The sequence below is a fragment of the Erinaceus europaeus genome, chromosome 13 (genome assembly GCF_950295315.1).
Source record: "Erinaceus europaeus chromosome 13, mEriEur2.1, whole genome shotgun sequence".
Taxonomy (NCBI): Eukaryota; Metazoa; Chordata; class Mammalia; order Eulipotyphla; family Erinaceidae; genus Erinaceus; species Erinaceus europaeus.
In genome coordinates, this window is record NC_080174.1 from 44735038 (window position 1) to 44751465 (window position 16428).

Sequence of the window (16428 nt, forward strand, 5' to 3'; positions counted from 1 at the left end):
CACACAGAAATCAACCTACTTGACCTTTCTGGGTCTTCAGTGTTCTCATCTGTAAGATGGGGATAATAATATAAAACAGGGCAAAGGCTTGTGTAAAGATGTGTTTTTATATGCAAACATGTGGCTTAGAAGAGGTTCTGGCACATAGTTAGCACTATGTAAGTGTTGGCTTTTAAAAAAAATAACTTATTTATTATTGGCTAGAGACAGAGAGAAATTGAGAGGGGAGGGAGAGATAAAGAGGGAAAGAGATAGATAGATAGATAGATAGAGATCTACAGCTCTACTTCACCACTCATGAAACTTTCCCCCTGCAGGTGGGGACCAGGGGCTTGAACTTGTGTCCTGTAGTGTGTGCGCTTAATCAGGTCCATCACCCCTGTTCCCCAGGGGGTTATCACAGTCACAGTTATCACTGGGGCTCAGTGCATGCTTGAATCCACCATTCATAGTGCTTATTATTATTATTATTGGTAAGACATAGAAAGAATACTTCACCATTGCTTATAAAGCCCCCCTCCCCCCGTAGGTGGGAGCTGGGCGCTTGAGCCTGGGTCCTTCCTTGTACATGGTAATATGTGCGCTTTACAGGGTGAGCTACCACTCAGTGCCTGAGTGTTGGCTATTATCAAGTGTTGGTGCAGGGGACCAGGCTGTGGCACACCCAGCTGAGTGCACACATTATCATGTGTTCAAGCCACTTGCTCCACCTGTAGGGGTGAAGCTTCACGAGTGGTAGAGCAGTGCTGCAGGTGTCTCTCTCTTCCTCTCTATCTTCCCCTCTCCTCTTAATTTCTCAGTCCTATAAAATAATAGAAAGAGGGGGCCGGGCAGTGGCACACCTGGTTAAGCACACATAGTACTAAGTACAAGCAAGGATCTGTGCGAGGATCTGGGTTTGAGCCTCTGGGTTTGAGCCCTTGGCTTCCCACCTGTAAGGGGGACACTTCGCAAGTGATGAAGTAAGTCTGCTGGTGACTATCTTTCTCTCTCCCTCTCCCTCTCCCTCTCCCTCTCCCTCTCCCTCTCCCTCTCCCTCTCCCACCCTCCCCTCTCAATTTCTCTCTGTCCTGTTCAATAAAATGGAAAAAATTGCCACCAGGAGCAGTGAATTAGTAGTGCTGGCACCGAGTTCCATTGATAACCCTGGAGGCAAAAAGAAAGCAAATAAAGGGGGGGGGGAATGACTGCATTTGTCCTGTAGGCACCAAGCCTCAGAAACAACCCTGGTGGCAATAAAAAAAAAGTGTCTCTCTGTGCAGGCATCCTGAGTGCTCAGAAAACCGTGTCTTTGATTCTCTCTCTCTTTTTTTTTTGTTTAAAAATTTATTTATTTATTTTTTTGCCTCCAGGGTTATTGCTGGGGCTCAGTGCCTGCACCATGAATCTACTGCTCCTGGAGGCCATTTTCCCCCCTTTTGTTGCCCTTGTTGTTGTAGCCTTGTTGTGGTTATTATTGTTGTTGTTAATGTCGTTCATTGTTGTATAGGACAGAGAGAAATGGAGAGAGGAGGGGAAGACAGAGAGGGGGAGAGAAAGATAGACATCTGCAGACCTGCTTCACTGACTGTGAAGTGACTCCCCTGCAGGTGGGTAGCCAGGGGATCGAACTGGGATCCTTATGCTGGTCCTTGTGCTTTGTGCCATGTGTGCTTTGCACCATGTGTGCTTAACCTGCTGTGCTACTGCCTGACCCCCATTTAAAAGTTATTATTTTATTTATTTACTTATTATTGGATGGAAACAGAGAAATTGAGGGGGGGGAGTAGAGAGGGAGAGAGACAGAGAGACACCTGCAGCCCTGCTTTTTCACTCCTGAAGCTTTGCCCCTGTAGGTGGGGACTGAGGGCTTGAACCTGGGTCCTTGCACACTGTAATATGTATGCTTAACTAGGTGCATCACCGCCTAGCTTCTGTCCATGATTCTTAATGAAGTCCAGGCCTGCGGGGCACGGGGGGGGGGGGGGGGGGTAGGACGGTGATGGAGTGGTGGGAGGGACCAGGCAGGCTGTTTGGGCCTGGCTGTTTTTTCACAACCTTCTCTCCCTGCTGTTCATTCCCTTTCCTGTGCATCCTAATCCAATAGGTCATTCTTTCTGCTCTCCCTTCTCCTGCCCCAGACTGCCCTGCCTGGGCTGGGGGCCAGGGGATGTGCTTTAATTGTCCAAAAGCTTTTCAGCAGAATCTGAATTCATTGTTTGCCTGTCAGAGCACTGGGGCCATGCTCAGATAAAAATACCTGGACAATGTGCTCAGTCCTGTCTGCCCTGCCCTTGGGTGGCAGTGGCTGCTTCCTGTGTTCTTGTAGAGTCACTGGGGTGGAAGATGTTGGGGTTACTAGATGGAGTGGAAGCCCACAGAACACATGAGGCGGCAGCCCTCAGCCCATGTGGTAGCTAGCCCAGCCTGGCCCAGCGAAGCTGTGGGCAGAGGATTCCCAGGAGTCTGGTCGTCCCTGCTCTCCAGCCTCACAGGGATGCCATGCAGCCTTCCCGCAGTGCATGTGTAATATGTCCTGTCTTTGCTTACAATAGTACTGTACTGCATCTCAACTTGGGACCACTCAAGGTATGCATCCTCAGGGCTTCCTGGGCCCACATCTCAGTACTACCCTGCTGCATCATAGTCCTGCATGGCATGTGTGTGCTGGGATATTGCTGTGTGGACTTTCCCAGGTGTCTTCATTGGCCTGCTGTGCTGCATCTCCACCCTGAAGCTGTACTGCCATTTGCCTCTCTTTTGTACTCTCTTTTGTATCAGTTGATAGCACATCATTGCTGCACAGGGAAGGGGATTTCTGGATTTCTGTACCACCATGGCTTGTTTGTCTGGCCACATTGCTTGTTTGTCTCATGGCACATTTCTCTTCCACACTACAACACCTCTCTGGGCAGTCTCTACCGCACTGGCCTGGCCACTCTCTGGGGATTTGGGCATAGCTCCCAGCAATGTGCCGCAGCATGGAGCCAACAGTTGGCACGCCAGCCACCATAACACTGTATCTTCGCATCACGTGCTGCCTCTGTGCTGTACTGCATTATCATCCTGGGCATCTGCACTGCATAGCACTGGATACATACCTTCTCCTGATCCAGTCCTTCCCATTGTACTGCTGCTGTCATTTATGAAAGCCTGGCCTTTTTGGTTTTCTCACTGAAAGGTCAGCGGGTGTCCTGTCCCAAATTTCTAGTAACATCTATGCACCAAGCATATTTATTTATTATTTATTTATTTTCATTGCCACCAGAGTTATTGCTTGGTGCTAATACTATGAATCTACCACGTTTAGTGGCCATTTTCTTCCTTCCTTCCTCCCTCCCTCCCTTCCTGCCTTTGTTCCTTTTCCCTCCCTTTCTATCTTATTTGATTGGATAGAGGGAAATCGAGAGAAGAGGGGGAGATAGAGAGGGAGAGAGAAGGTAGATACCTGCAGACCTGCTTGGGAATAGGGGTTCAAACCCGGGTGCTTGCACATGGTAATGTGTGCTTAGCTGGGTGTGGCACCACCAGGCCCCTGCATCAAGTATCTTCATTGCTGACATCTCTGACATCTCTGGCTCCCACTATCCTTGTGCACTGCCCAGAAGTCTTATCTACACTGCTGTTCGGGGTTCCTTTATTGGGCTTTGGAACTAGCTGGGCTTTGCCTTAGCACAATCCCTTGCACTGGCTCTGTGCCCTGCACAGGATCACTGCCCTGGGTTTCTGTTCACTGTTGGCTTGTGTGTAACTTCTGCACCCCAGTTTCCACTCTTGTGCTGAGTTCTCTGATTTACAATCCTGCTTCACTGCACTCTACTCCACCCCTGAGCCGGTAGTCCCTCTGCTCCTTGGAACTGGGTTTCCACACCCGCAGTTCCTCTGCACAGTACCATATCCTTCTCTTCCCTGTAGCTTTGTTGTGTCCTGAGCACATCATTTCAGTGAGAATCTCTGTCTGGCCTTCCCATAATGTCTGGAGATAGAGAAGAACTGGTGAAGCTTGAACTCCCCACCTTGGCATTCCTCAAGCCAGCCACCATGCAGTGTTAAGTGTCAGCCTTGGGGACCTCTGACTACCCTGCTGTGTAGCTCTGCAGCTCTGTGCACCTCTGGGGCAGCTCATAAGGGAGGCCATGGTGTTCACCACCCCTGCCACACTGCTCCAGGGCTCTGGTCCTGGGTCTGTACACACTGTATGCCCGGTGCTCATGCTGAGGATCTTCATTCTGCCTCTGGTTAGACCAGTAGGGCTGTGCCACTGCTCCCCAAGCACAGCATGTTGTGCCATTCCACAGCCCTCTCTCTACAGGACCTTTATATACAGGTCTTCACATGACTTGGGGGCAGCACCACCCTCTGCTTCTCAACTGTGCACTGGTACTTATATGCAACACTCTGTGGCTCACTGCCCATACACCCCTTCACAGCACAGCTCTCCTTAATCCAGCCCCTTGCCTCAGTGCCCTCCCCTTAACTGTCAACATGGTGGCACTACTGCTGACTTTGGGACGTGCAGTGCTTGTTGATAAGGGAGAGGGACATGAGTCTGGTCAAAGTGTCCCCTGCTGGAGTTGGATCCCTTCTGTCCTCAGGGGAGGTGGCAGAATATTGGCCTTGCAGAGCTCTGTGTTAGCTCCTGTAGGGGACACCAGTGTTGGAGGTGAAGTAGGGTAAGGGACCTAGAGGTCCCCCTTGGAACTCTAATGGTGCCATTATATACAAGTATTCACAGTGAAGAATCAAAGAGTCTGTCAGGTTTCGGGGAGGATGAACGTTTATTGAAGTGGGTTCAGAGACAGAAAGAAGAGAGATTCACGTGTAGGCCCTCAAGAGTGTGAGAGGCCCCTAGTTTCCTGGCCCTTCTAGTTTTATAAGTGGGTCCAGGGTCAGAGTAAGTTACTGTCAAAGATGAAGTATGTGCTGAGGCACGCTGGTTTCTCTGGATCTCAACCTCCTCCCCATCCCTCCCCATCCCATAATGCTTAAACGTAAGTCATTGAGTTTTTTTTTTTAATATTTAATTTAATTTATTTATTCCCTTTTGTTGCCCTTGTTGTTTTATTGTTGTAGTTATTATTGTTGTTGTCGTTGTTGGATAAGACAGAGAGAAACGGAGAGAGGAGGGGAAGACAGAGAGGGGGAGAGAAAGATAGACACCTGCAGACCTGCTTCACCGCCTGTGAAGCGACTCCCCTGCAGGTGGGGAGCCGGGGTTCGAACCGGGATCCTTATGCCGGTCCTTGTGCTTTGCGCCACCTGCGCTTAACCCGCTGCGCTACAGCCCGACTCCCAGTCATTGAGTTTTTTATGTGCACATCACACTCCAGGGCCTCAAACCAGATGGAACGGGAGATACTGGTGCAACTCTGAAACATCCTTACTTTTGATTCCTCTTCCATGCTGTGTGAGGAACGTGCAGGGGTGGGTCATACGAAGGGGGCCTGCTTGGCCAGTTTGGCCAGCTCTGAGTGTCTGGTCATGCTTGTTTTTCCATTGTCCTTCAGGACCACTCATGTGTGGCAAGCAGGGGTCCCTGTCTGCCAGCAGCCCCTAACACCAGCTCAGGATCCGCACCCCCCCTCCCCACCTAGACCTAGCCCTGGGTGATTTTCATGGTTGTAGCTGTGCTGAACCTTGATTATAAGGCGGGCAGATCTCTGTCAGCCCTGCCCTTGATTAGTTGCTCATCAGTTCAAGGTTCTGGAAGTCAGCAGCAGGGAGCCGTGGCCTAGGTCTGGATGTGCTGATCTGGGTAAGGAGAGCAGTGTGGTGGGCTAGAGTCCTGGTCCTTATATACAGAGTTTGGGTATGAAGTCTAAAGGCTTAAGAGACAGTCCCTGGGCTCAGGAAGGGAGGAAGAAGGGCCCGAGATGATAGTTGGGGTGGAGAAAATTAGATTGGATTGGACTGGATTGGGCAGGGATGTCCAGCGATGAGGCAGTGTTGGTTCCAGGATTGGGTTTAGTTACCTAGAGTAAGGTGTGGCTTCTTTTAAAAAATATTTGTTTATTTATTGGGTAGAGAGAAACAGAGAATCTGGAAGGGAAAGAGAGACACCTGCAGCTCTGCTTCACCACTCCTGAAACATCCCCCCTGCATGCGGGAACTGGGAGCTGGAATCTGGTCCTTGTGCACAGTAACATGTGCACTCAACAGAGTGTGTCACCTCCAGTTGTGACTTCTAATGATGAAGTAGACCAGTATTGTCACTGGGGTTCTATTGGGGCTCCCAGGCCATCTTTGAGACTGTGCCTGGGGTTGGGTACGAGCCTATCCCCTAAATTTGCAATCTGTTAGGAGGAGATTTGTTTAACCCAGTGCTACCCCTTGCAAGGGAACTGGATGTTCTGTTGACAAACCAAAGGGAACAAGAATCTTACTGGAAACAAACTGTTTTTCTAGAGTCTCCAGGAAACACTGGTGCCTGCAGTTGATAAAGTTCCCCATCTGGTACGGAGGGGAGTCTCATACACACATGCTTGTAGTGCTAACACACACACACACACACACACACACACACACACACACACACCTCAGCACATACACACCCCTTCCCTGTAGGCACATGCTTATCATGAACATGTCCATGTACCTCTGCATAGACATGTACGCCCACAGTTTGACATCACACTGCCTCCAGTTCCAATAAGAGACACCACGACCCCTACCTCACTGTTTCTACTTTCAAATTATTATATTCTCAGAAATGGAATCAGAATTCTTTTTTTTTAAAGTTTTTAAAAATATTTATTTATTTTCCCTTTTGTTGCCCTTGTTTTATTGTTGTAGTTATTGTCATAATTGGTGGATAGTACAGAGAGAAATGGAGAGAGGAGGGGAAGACAGAGAGGGGGAGAGAAAGACAGACACCTACAGACCTGCTTCACTGCCTGTGAAGAGACTCTCCTGCAGGTGGGGAGCCAGGGGCTGGAATGGGATCCTTACTCCCGTCCTTGTGCTTTGCACCACGTGCGCTTAACCTGCTGCACTACTGCCTGACTCCCAGAATCAGAATTCTTTTTTTTAACATGTTTATTTATTTTTAAAAAAAAATGTATTTATTTATTCCCCTTTGTTTCCCTTGTTGTTTTATTGTTGTAGTTATTATTGTTATTGTTATTGATGTCATTGTTGTTGGATAGGACAGAGAGAAATGGAGAGAGGAGGGGAAGACAGAGAGGGAGAGAGAAAGATAGACACCTGCAGACCTGCTTTACTGCCTGTGAAGTGACTCCCCTGCAGATGGGGAGCGGGGGGGGGGGGGGGGGGGGGCTGGAACTGGGATCCTTGCGCTTTGCCACCTGAGCTTAACCTGCTGTGCTACTGCCCGAATCAGAATTCTTAAGGTGGAAGTAACCTTAGAGGTCACCTGGGTCATAAGTAAGGAAGTGGGGGTTCAGAGAAGGCAAGTCACTTGTCTTAACACCACACAGGAAGTTAGAGGTTCAGCAAGATTTTTTTTTTAAGGTTTTATTTAATGTGTGGTGCCAGAGCTCAGGGAGCAAATCCAGGGTCTCAGGTTTGCAAAGCATGTGCTCTACCTGCTGTGCTAGCTCCCCAGATGACTGAGCAGGAACTGGATCCAGGAACTGGATCCAGGAACTGGATCCAGGTATCTCCTGCCCAGTTGAGTTCTCACAAACTGGCCTCAGACTATCAATCTTGCAATCATGTGCAAATGTGCACACACCGCACTGGCATATGGAAACATACACACATGGGGAGGCACTTGCCCTATTCTGGTTTCTCCTGCAGTTCGCTGTGCCCTTTACATCACACCATCCCAAACCCCAGCTGGATGTGGGTAAACCATCCTCCTGCCTCCCCAAATTGTGGTTGACGGTTGCTCAGGCAACCGCCTTACAGATTGGGGAGATTAGTTGAGGAATGTAGCTAGGCTAGTTTGCTCAGAGGATGGGGAGCCTATAGGGGTCCTGGGTTGATACAGCTCCCCCTCTCTGGGAGGCCCCTGAAAAGGTGGGCTATCCAGGGAGGGATGCAATCTTTTTCTAGTCTCTAGCCCAATTGAGACTGTCCCCAAAGCCTAAACTAGGTTGGGGAGAAGACATGTGTGTGTGTGTGTGTGTGTGTGTGTGTGTGTGTATGTGTGTGTGTGAGAGAGAGAGAGAGAGGGAGAGAATGGGGGGGATATTTGTGGGTTATGTGTGTGTGTTGTGCATCTGTCTGGGTGTGACTGGAGTGTGCAATGTTTTTTTCCAGGATGTGGACCTGGGGCCTCTTTCCTCTGGTTACTGACACCTGACTCTGGATCCTTTGGTGGCTTGTCCCAGAGATTTTCCCTGATGCCACAGTACCCTCAGCAGAAATCATCTGCCTTCATGGTTTGTAGGGTGTATGTTCTCATCTTGTCGGAATCCAGATGTTTTCTAACTCAAACACCTAATTTGACTGCCCAGCTCAAAATAAGACCAAATTTTCCCCCAGTACTAACCAGTCCTCTCGCCAATCTTATCTCCATTTTTGGCAACAGTCTGGGTTCCTTTTGTGCCCTGAGCCATCAGTGTTTTTTAAAAATTTTCTTCTTCATTAAAATTTTTTTTTTCTTGCCCCCAGGGTTATTGCTGGGGCTCAGTATCTACACTACATATCCACTGCTTCTGGAGGCCATTATTCTCCCCTTTGTTACCCTTGTTGTTTATTGTCATTGTCATTATTATTATTGTTTATTCTCATTGTCGTTATTACTATTGTTGTTGCTGTTGTTGTTGGATAGGACAGAGAGAAATTGAGAAAGGAGGGGAAGATAGAGAGGGGGAGAGAAAGATAGATGCTGACAGACCTGTTTGTGAAGCCACCCCTTGTGAAGACCGCTGGTGAAGCGACCCCCCCCTGCAGGTGGGGGGCCAGGGGCTTGAACTGGGATCCTCGAGCTGATTCTTGCGCTTCGTGTCATATGCGCTTAACCCACTGCACTACTGCCTGACCCCCTTCTTCTTCACTTAAATTTTTTAAAAAATATTTATTTACTTATTTTTTCCTTTTGTTGTCCTTGTTTTTTATTGTTATTGTTGTTGTTGCTGCTGATGTTGTTGTTGGATAGGACAGAGAGAAATGGAGAGAGGAGGGGAAGACAGAGAGACACCTGCAGACCTGCTTCACTGCCTGTGAAGCGACTCCCCTGCAAGTGGGGAGCTGGGGGCATGAACCTGGATCCTGGATCCTTATGCCAGTCCTTGTGCTTTGCACCACCTATGCTTAACCCGCTGGGCTACTGCCCCACTCCCTTCTTCATTATTTATTGGATGGTTTAGAGAGAAGTTGAGAGGAGAAGGGAAGAGAGAGGGAGAGAGAAAGATAGATACCTGAATAGATACCATCTGTGAAGTGTCCCCACTGCAGATGGGGAGCAGGCGCTCAGACCCTAGTCCTTGCACGAGTCCTATGTGTGCTTAGCTGGGTGTGCCACCGCCCGGCCTCCAGCCACTGATGTCTTTACTGACTGTCTTCTTGCTGCTGCTGGTCTCCTTGTCTCCAATGCCTGTTCTCCCATATCTGCTGGCCAATGTGATGCTCAGGTTTTCAAGGCTCTGCTCAGAGCTACTCACCTCTAGGACCCCTTTCCCCTGTACTCACCCTCTTCTCCTAGACCACCCCCCTATGGTCTGTCATTTGTTTCATTCCTTCACTTCCACTCAGACTGGAAGTTCCCTAAGATCAGGGCGGTTTATTATTATTGTTATTATTTTTTATTAAAAAAATTTAAAATATTTTATTTTCCCTTTTGTTGCCCTTTTTAAATTGTTGTTGTGGTTATTACTGTTGTTGTTATTGATGTCATCATTGTTGGATAGGACAGAGAGAAATGGAGAGAGGAGGGGAAGACAGAGAGGGGGAGAGAAAGATAGACACCTGCTGACCTGCTTCACCGCTTGTGAAGTGACTCCCCTGCAGGTGGGGACCAGAGGCTCGAACCAGGATCCTTATACCAGTCCTTGCACTTTGCACCACGTGCACTTAACCTGTTGCGCTACCACCCAACTCCCCCTTTTTTTAAACTTTATTTTTTTCCTTTTTTGTTGCCTGTTTATCGTCATTGTTATTGTTATTGCTGTCATTGTTATTGGATAGGACAGAGAGAAATGGAGAGAGGAAGGGAAGACAGAAGGGGAAAGAAAGATAGACACCTGCAGACCTGATTCACCTCCTGTGAAATGACTCCCCTTGACGATGGGGAGCCAGGGGCTAGAACTGGGATCCTGATGCTCTTTCTGCTACATGCAATTAACTCGCTGCTAGCTTAACCTAGCTCCCCAGGGTGGGTTCTTAATCACCTTTGTACCTCTTAGTAGTGCCAGCCTGGGACCTACTTTGTATAGTCACTGAACAAATGTTCAGTGAATGGAACTGAATGAACATACATGGCCACTGTAATACTAGGACCTTCTTTTGTCTGTGCTTAATGTCCTTGAATAGTGACAGATAGCTTAACGCCCCGCTTTTGGGACTTCCGATGTGGCTGTATGCAAATTGCCTCATCTCCCTGTGCCTCAGTTTCTAATTTTTAAAATAGGAGTAATAATAGTACCTTCTGTGTTACTATGAGGGTTCCTCAGGTGGTAAGTGACAACCCAGTGATGGTGTTGACATGCTTACCAGTCTGTGGCCATGCTTGCATTGAAGGAGTGGCAAGGGATTTCCTGCTGCTCTTTTTGTGCTCGCACAGTCTGATCTAGCTTTTCCCTGGACTGGCAGTCTCCAGCAGAAGTTGGGGGGTTTTCTCTAGGGCCCAGTGGAAGTTTCTAATTTACTTATTTATTTATTTCCTTATTGGCTAGAGACAGAGAAATTGAGAGGGAAGGGGGAAGATAAGAGGGAGGAGAAGAGAGAACAAGAGTGAGAATGAAAGTGAGTGAGTGTGAGAGAGAGATGCTTGCAGCACTGCTTCACTGCTTATGAAGTTTCACCCTGCAGGTGGGGCCTGGGGGCTTAAACCTAGGACCTCGTACATTGTAATGTGTGTGCTTAACCAGGGGCACCACTGTCTGGTCCCTGGAACTTCCTTTTTATTCTCCTTCTGGGGGTGATCTGGGAATAGAGTGTGGGTGAAGGCCAAAGGGGGTCTCCTTGGAGAGCCTGAATCCAGAGATGTTACCCATGTCAGTGTGACTGGAATTGGGCCTGATTCAGAGACACAGGGATGGAAGTGAATAAGGACTAGGGAGATGGGAGGTGGGTCACTCTAGGTGGGGAAGGTCAGCCTGTAGTTCACCTTATCTGGGGTCAGCTGTCAGAGCCATTTGACAGAGGTCAGGGGTCACTTTCGCTAGTGTCAGTTGGTCTGTGGCTGGTTCACTAGTCTGGTGGTCATTATCATCTGGATGGCATTAGGGCCACACTCTAGCCAAGGCCAGTCTGTCTAAGGGCCATGATGTGAGCAATGCATTCCTAGGTCAGTTTGAGGGTTATTTTGGCTAAAATCCAATGGTCAGGGCTCCTTTTGACACGTGTGTGAGCTCATGTGGTCTGACTCATGAGAAAGCCGAAGAGCTGGCACTACCAGGCTTACCCCTGGGTCTTTGGTGACACATCTGGGGACAGTGGCCATGTCACTTGTAAAAGAACAAAAAAGATCTGAGTTCTGGTCAGTATTTTAGAAAGGGCTTCCTATTCTGGCAAGTCCTCTGCTTCAGGAAGGCCCTGGCTAAGACACTCAGGAATACACTCAGCTCAGGCAGAGTAGAGCCAGCTATTGGTTATTCCAGGATGTACTCCTTGACCAGCCCTGCTCTTTGCAGTGAGTTATTTTCCAGAGGGAAAGTTGAAATCTTTCCAGATTTGTTGGAGTTAATGTTCACCTGTCACAGGTCACAGGACATGACTCTGACCAGGGCTTTTCATTTTATTCTATTAAAAAAAAATACTCATTTTATTTTAATGAAAGAGATACAGAGAGAAAGAGACTAGAGAACTATGGCTTATGGTGGTGCTGGAGGTTGAAGCTGGGACTGAAGATCCTCAGACATGAATGATCTTTGCATAACCATTATACTATCTCCTGGGCCCTGACCAGCGCTTTTCAAATAAAGAAGCAAAGATCCCAGCCAGGGTTCTGACCCAGATCTGGAGAGAGCCTTCTTTTATTTCATCTTCTCCACCTGGGACCAACCACTTGTCCACATCTTGCTATTTTGCAATCTGATGGTGTCCAAGTAAAGGACAGAGAGATCTCTCTCCTCCACCCAGCAACATTAGCTTAGAGAAGTCCCCATTACAGATGAAACAACATAGACTCCTAAAGTAGCTGTGTGTGCAAATGTCCCCCATCGTGTCTGGTGTGTGTACTCTGATCCAGTTACCATCTATTTATCTCTCTTCTTCTTTAGACTGGGAAACAGTTCAGGTCTGTTCCTTCTCAAAATAAAGATTTTTCTGGTGAGAGAAGTGAACTTTGGCATCTCATGATATGGATTCAAACCCTGCTTCTGTTTTTCATAGGCTCACGGGTCCTTTCTGAAGGGCAGCTATTTTCCTGCCTGTGCTAGGTGTTCTGCTGAGTAGATCCCCAAGCTGAATCCTCAGCATCCTTGCCCATAGATGGGGAAACTGGAGCCCCAAAGGGAGAAGAGACTTAACCATATCACAAAGGCTGGAAAATTGCAGAGTCAAGATTGAATTCCATGTCTGTTTGATATCAATGCCCAATCTCTTCTATCACTTTATACTGTGGGCGAATTCTGTTATCCACCACTTCATCTGTCAAATGGGGAGAAATACCAGTGGTTAACAGACGTCTAGGGTGGGCCCAGTATGATTTGTTCTGGCCTCCCCCCACTTCCTCAGGCATTTTTCTCATCTTTTAGATTCTGCCTGATGGGGCTCCAAGCACCAAGTTTCAGGAGTAAGTTCAGTTACTTTCTGAATCAGTGGTGTTCTTGGGTTTACCAGGAACTCAAACTAGGACATGACATACATTTACTCATTTATTTATGTTTGCATATTTTATTTGTGATTAATAGTAGGTTACAAGAGTTTAAGATTATAGTGTATATAGTTGCACACCACATCCACCACCAAAGTCCTGTTTCTCCACCTTCCCACCTCGCAAAGATAACGACTACAGTTCTCACAAATCTTAGAAACAGTCTGATTCTAATTTTTTTTCAAGTTCATGTGTATCAGATCTCTAGATTCCACATATGAATGGAACCACCTGGTAGTTGTGTCTCATCTCTTTACTTGTTTCACTAAGTATAATTACCTCCAGTTCCATCAATTTTGTCCTAAAGGACTCACCATCATCTATTTTGATTGCACAATAGGAAGTATTCTATGGACTATATATTCATAACTTCTTTAGCCTGTCATCTGTTAACGGGCATTTAGGCTGCTTCTGCTCTTTGGCTATTGTGAATAATGTAGCTATGAACATAGGGGTGCACATGTCCCTTTGAATTAGTGTCAAACCGTGACTGTGATGAGCTACTAAGATATATGGCCTTCATGACTGTGTGGTGATGCACCCAACAGAATGTACATGTTGTCATGTGTGAGGACCCAGGCTCATTTTAATTTTTCTCCCCCAGGGTTATCACTGGGGCATACACTATGTATCCATTGTTCCTGGCAGCTATTTTTTCCCCTTTTTCCCTTTCTTTTACCTCTTTATCTGAGAGAGAGAATTTGAGAGGGGAGAGGGAGATAGAGAGGAAAAGAGACAGAAGGACAGAAGTACCAGCTTTACCGCTCACAAAGTGTTCCCCTTGCAGGTGGGAGTGGGGGCTGAAACCCAGGTCCTTGTACATGGTAATGTGTGAGCATAATCAGGTGTGCTACTGCCTGGCCTCTCATATAGTTCTACCCTCTCTTCCTTTCTCCCCTTATCCTTACCTAAGCTATATATATTGGATCCAAATCATGGAAATTTGTTTCCTCTAGTCATATGTGTGCCCAGTCCACACATGGCTGGGCTTTTGCATGTTTCTTGCCTGCAGGCAGAGACCTAAGTTGGGTACCTCTGGGTAATGACTGGCTGCCCTAGCCCATCTGTCAGGTAGGAAGAACAGTGCTACCCACTTGGCCAGGGATGTGGCACAATGACAGAGCATAGGTCTTGCATGTATGAAGGTCTGAGTTCAGTCCTGACACAGTGTATTCCAGAGTGATGCTCTGGTTCTCCATCTCTCTCTGTCTGTCTAAGCAAATGACTAAGCAGATAGATAAATACTAAAAATTATTGGAACAGATGGGTTAGGGCATTCAGTCATTACCCAGAGGTACCTGCTTTAGAAAATGAGTCCTTGAAAATGGATGGAATGGGAGGTGATTATGCTTAGCAAAATAAGTAAGAAGATGAAAGACAACTACCAGGTTGTTTCACTCATATATGCAATCTAGAGATCTGATTTACATGAATTTGTCCAAAAAAAAATCAAAACAGAAGCAAGCAAACTGTAAGGCTTATGAGAACTTTGGTGGTTATCTTTGGGAGGGTGAAGATCTAGAACTTTGGTGGTGGGTGTGGTGTGGAACTAGACATTGTAATCTTACACTCTTGTAACAAACTATTAATAACAAATAACAAAAAAAGCAAGTGAGTTCTCCAGGTGACTGCACAGTGCAGGACTGCTTTTAATTCGGAGCTGGTCAGTAGTGAATGCTATTATTTTGGGGACACATGATCAGAGCTGCTTTAGGACATTTGTGACCCTGTGATTACAGGTCCCACTCGTTATCCTCTGCGTGAAGATGGAGGGACAGGTGACTGACTATTGTCTAACTGGCAGGAGACCCTGGTCCAATCCCTAATTCTGTTTCTAATTAGCTGTGTGACTTTAAGGAAGTCACTTAGCTCCTTTAGTCCTGGTTCCTCATCTGTAAATAAGGATGATTCCAGTCTTGGCCTCATGTGTTGTTGTGAGGCAGCAATAGTCTAGCAATGATGATAACTTGTTTTTATTGAGGAGGGTCTTTTGTGGGCAGTTGATCTGTATGTTGGGGGGCTCCCTGGGGAGTACTGAGGGAGTGGGAAGTGTGGACATGTCATGATCTTTGGGGGAGGGGGATCTGAGGGAAAGACTGAGGAGAGGGCGACAAAGGGGAGGGAAGGGAGTGTGGATACACTTGTAAGGTTACCTGGGAGCTTGTATCCAAATAGAAGTTAGCCCTACTCTCACCTGAGCTCAACAGACCCTCCCTCACAGCTGGCTGCACCTTCGAGGAGACAAGTGACCCAGCAGTGCCCTGCGAATACAGCCAGGCCCAGTATGACGACTTCCAGTGGGAGCAAGTGCGGATCCACCCAGGAACCCGGGCTCCTGCAGACCTGCCTCATGGTGAGTCTCCCTTCATCACCCAGCCCCTTTGGCTCCTTCCAGGACAGGTTTCCTCACCTGCTGTGTGACCTGGGGAACATTATGTAGCCTTTCTGAGCCTCACCTGCTTTGTTATGTGTAATGACATATATGACACCCAATGTGCATAGTGTCTAACTGTGTGTATCAGAGTTTTACCTGTGAAATTGGTGTAGGCTCTGGTAACTAAAGACCCCGAGAATTGTCAAATATCCTTAACTCTACCACCTTCTGGGAGGCTCTTTATTTTTCTCTGAAGGCCTCTGGAACCTGGTGTCCTTAAAAGTTGGGAAATGACAGAGCACCAGCAGTGGAGGACAGATGTGTGTTCAACCTTCCTCCCTCCCTCCCTTCCTCCCTTCCTCCCTTCCTTCCTTCCTTCCTTCCTTCCTTCCTTCCTTCCTTCCTTCCTTCCTTCCTTCATCCCTTCCTCTTTCCTCCCTCCCTTCCTACCTACCTTCTTTCTTTCCTCTGCCTTCCTCTGCCTTCCTCCTGGAAGTCCAGGTCCTTCCCAACTTCTGCCTTGCTTTTCCTTTACTTCAGGATGGGGTACCTTTGGCATATGAGCACTAGACTGGGAGTAGAAACCAGCTATGTGGCTTATAGTACTGATTTCCTATTTTGTTGATGGCTCTTAGAACTTAGATTCTAGATTCATGAAGACCAGGATTCAAATCCTGCCTACCTTACTGACTGTATGACCTTGGGCAAGCCATTTAATTTCCTCTAAGCTAATGCTTTTTTTTTTTTTCAAACTGTAAAATGAAAAGAACAATAATACATTTAATAGTATAATTATAATTAGGTAACACTAGATAAATAGATAGTATAGATAATGTCTTGATAATTAGGTAATACATAATTTAGGGATGGCACATAAGGATTTGATCAATATTTAGTTGCTGTGGTTGAAGGTAACTGAGAAGGCACAATCTCTAGCACCCCTGTTCACTGGGTACAGAGTCAACCGAGAATTAAGGTTGGGGCCGGGCAGTGGTGCCCTGGGTTAAGTGCATGTAGTATAAAGTGCAAAGGACCTGTACAAGGATTCGGGTTCAAGTCCCCAGCTCCCCAACTGCAGGGAGGTCATGTCATGAATGGTGAAGTAGGTCTGCAGGTATCTATTTTTCTTTCT

General features: G+C 47.2%; 1 protein-coding gene across 4 annotated transcripts in view; it reads left to right on the top strand.

The window, feature by feature from the left end:
• Positions 1–16428, top strand: part of PTPRU (protein tyrosine phosphatase receptor type U) — a 120698-nt gene that overhangs the window by 6471 nt on the left and 97799 nt on the right. For all 4 annotated transcript variants that reach the window (XM_016187859.2, XM_007522443.3, XM_016187861.2 and 1 more), the window contains exon 2: positions 15144–15275. In XM_016187859.2, coding sequence (XP_016043345.1) covers positions 15144–15275 — 132 coding nt within the window. The remainder of the gene's footprint in view (positions 1–15143; positions 15276–16428) is intronic.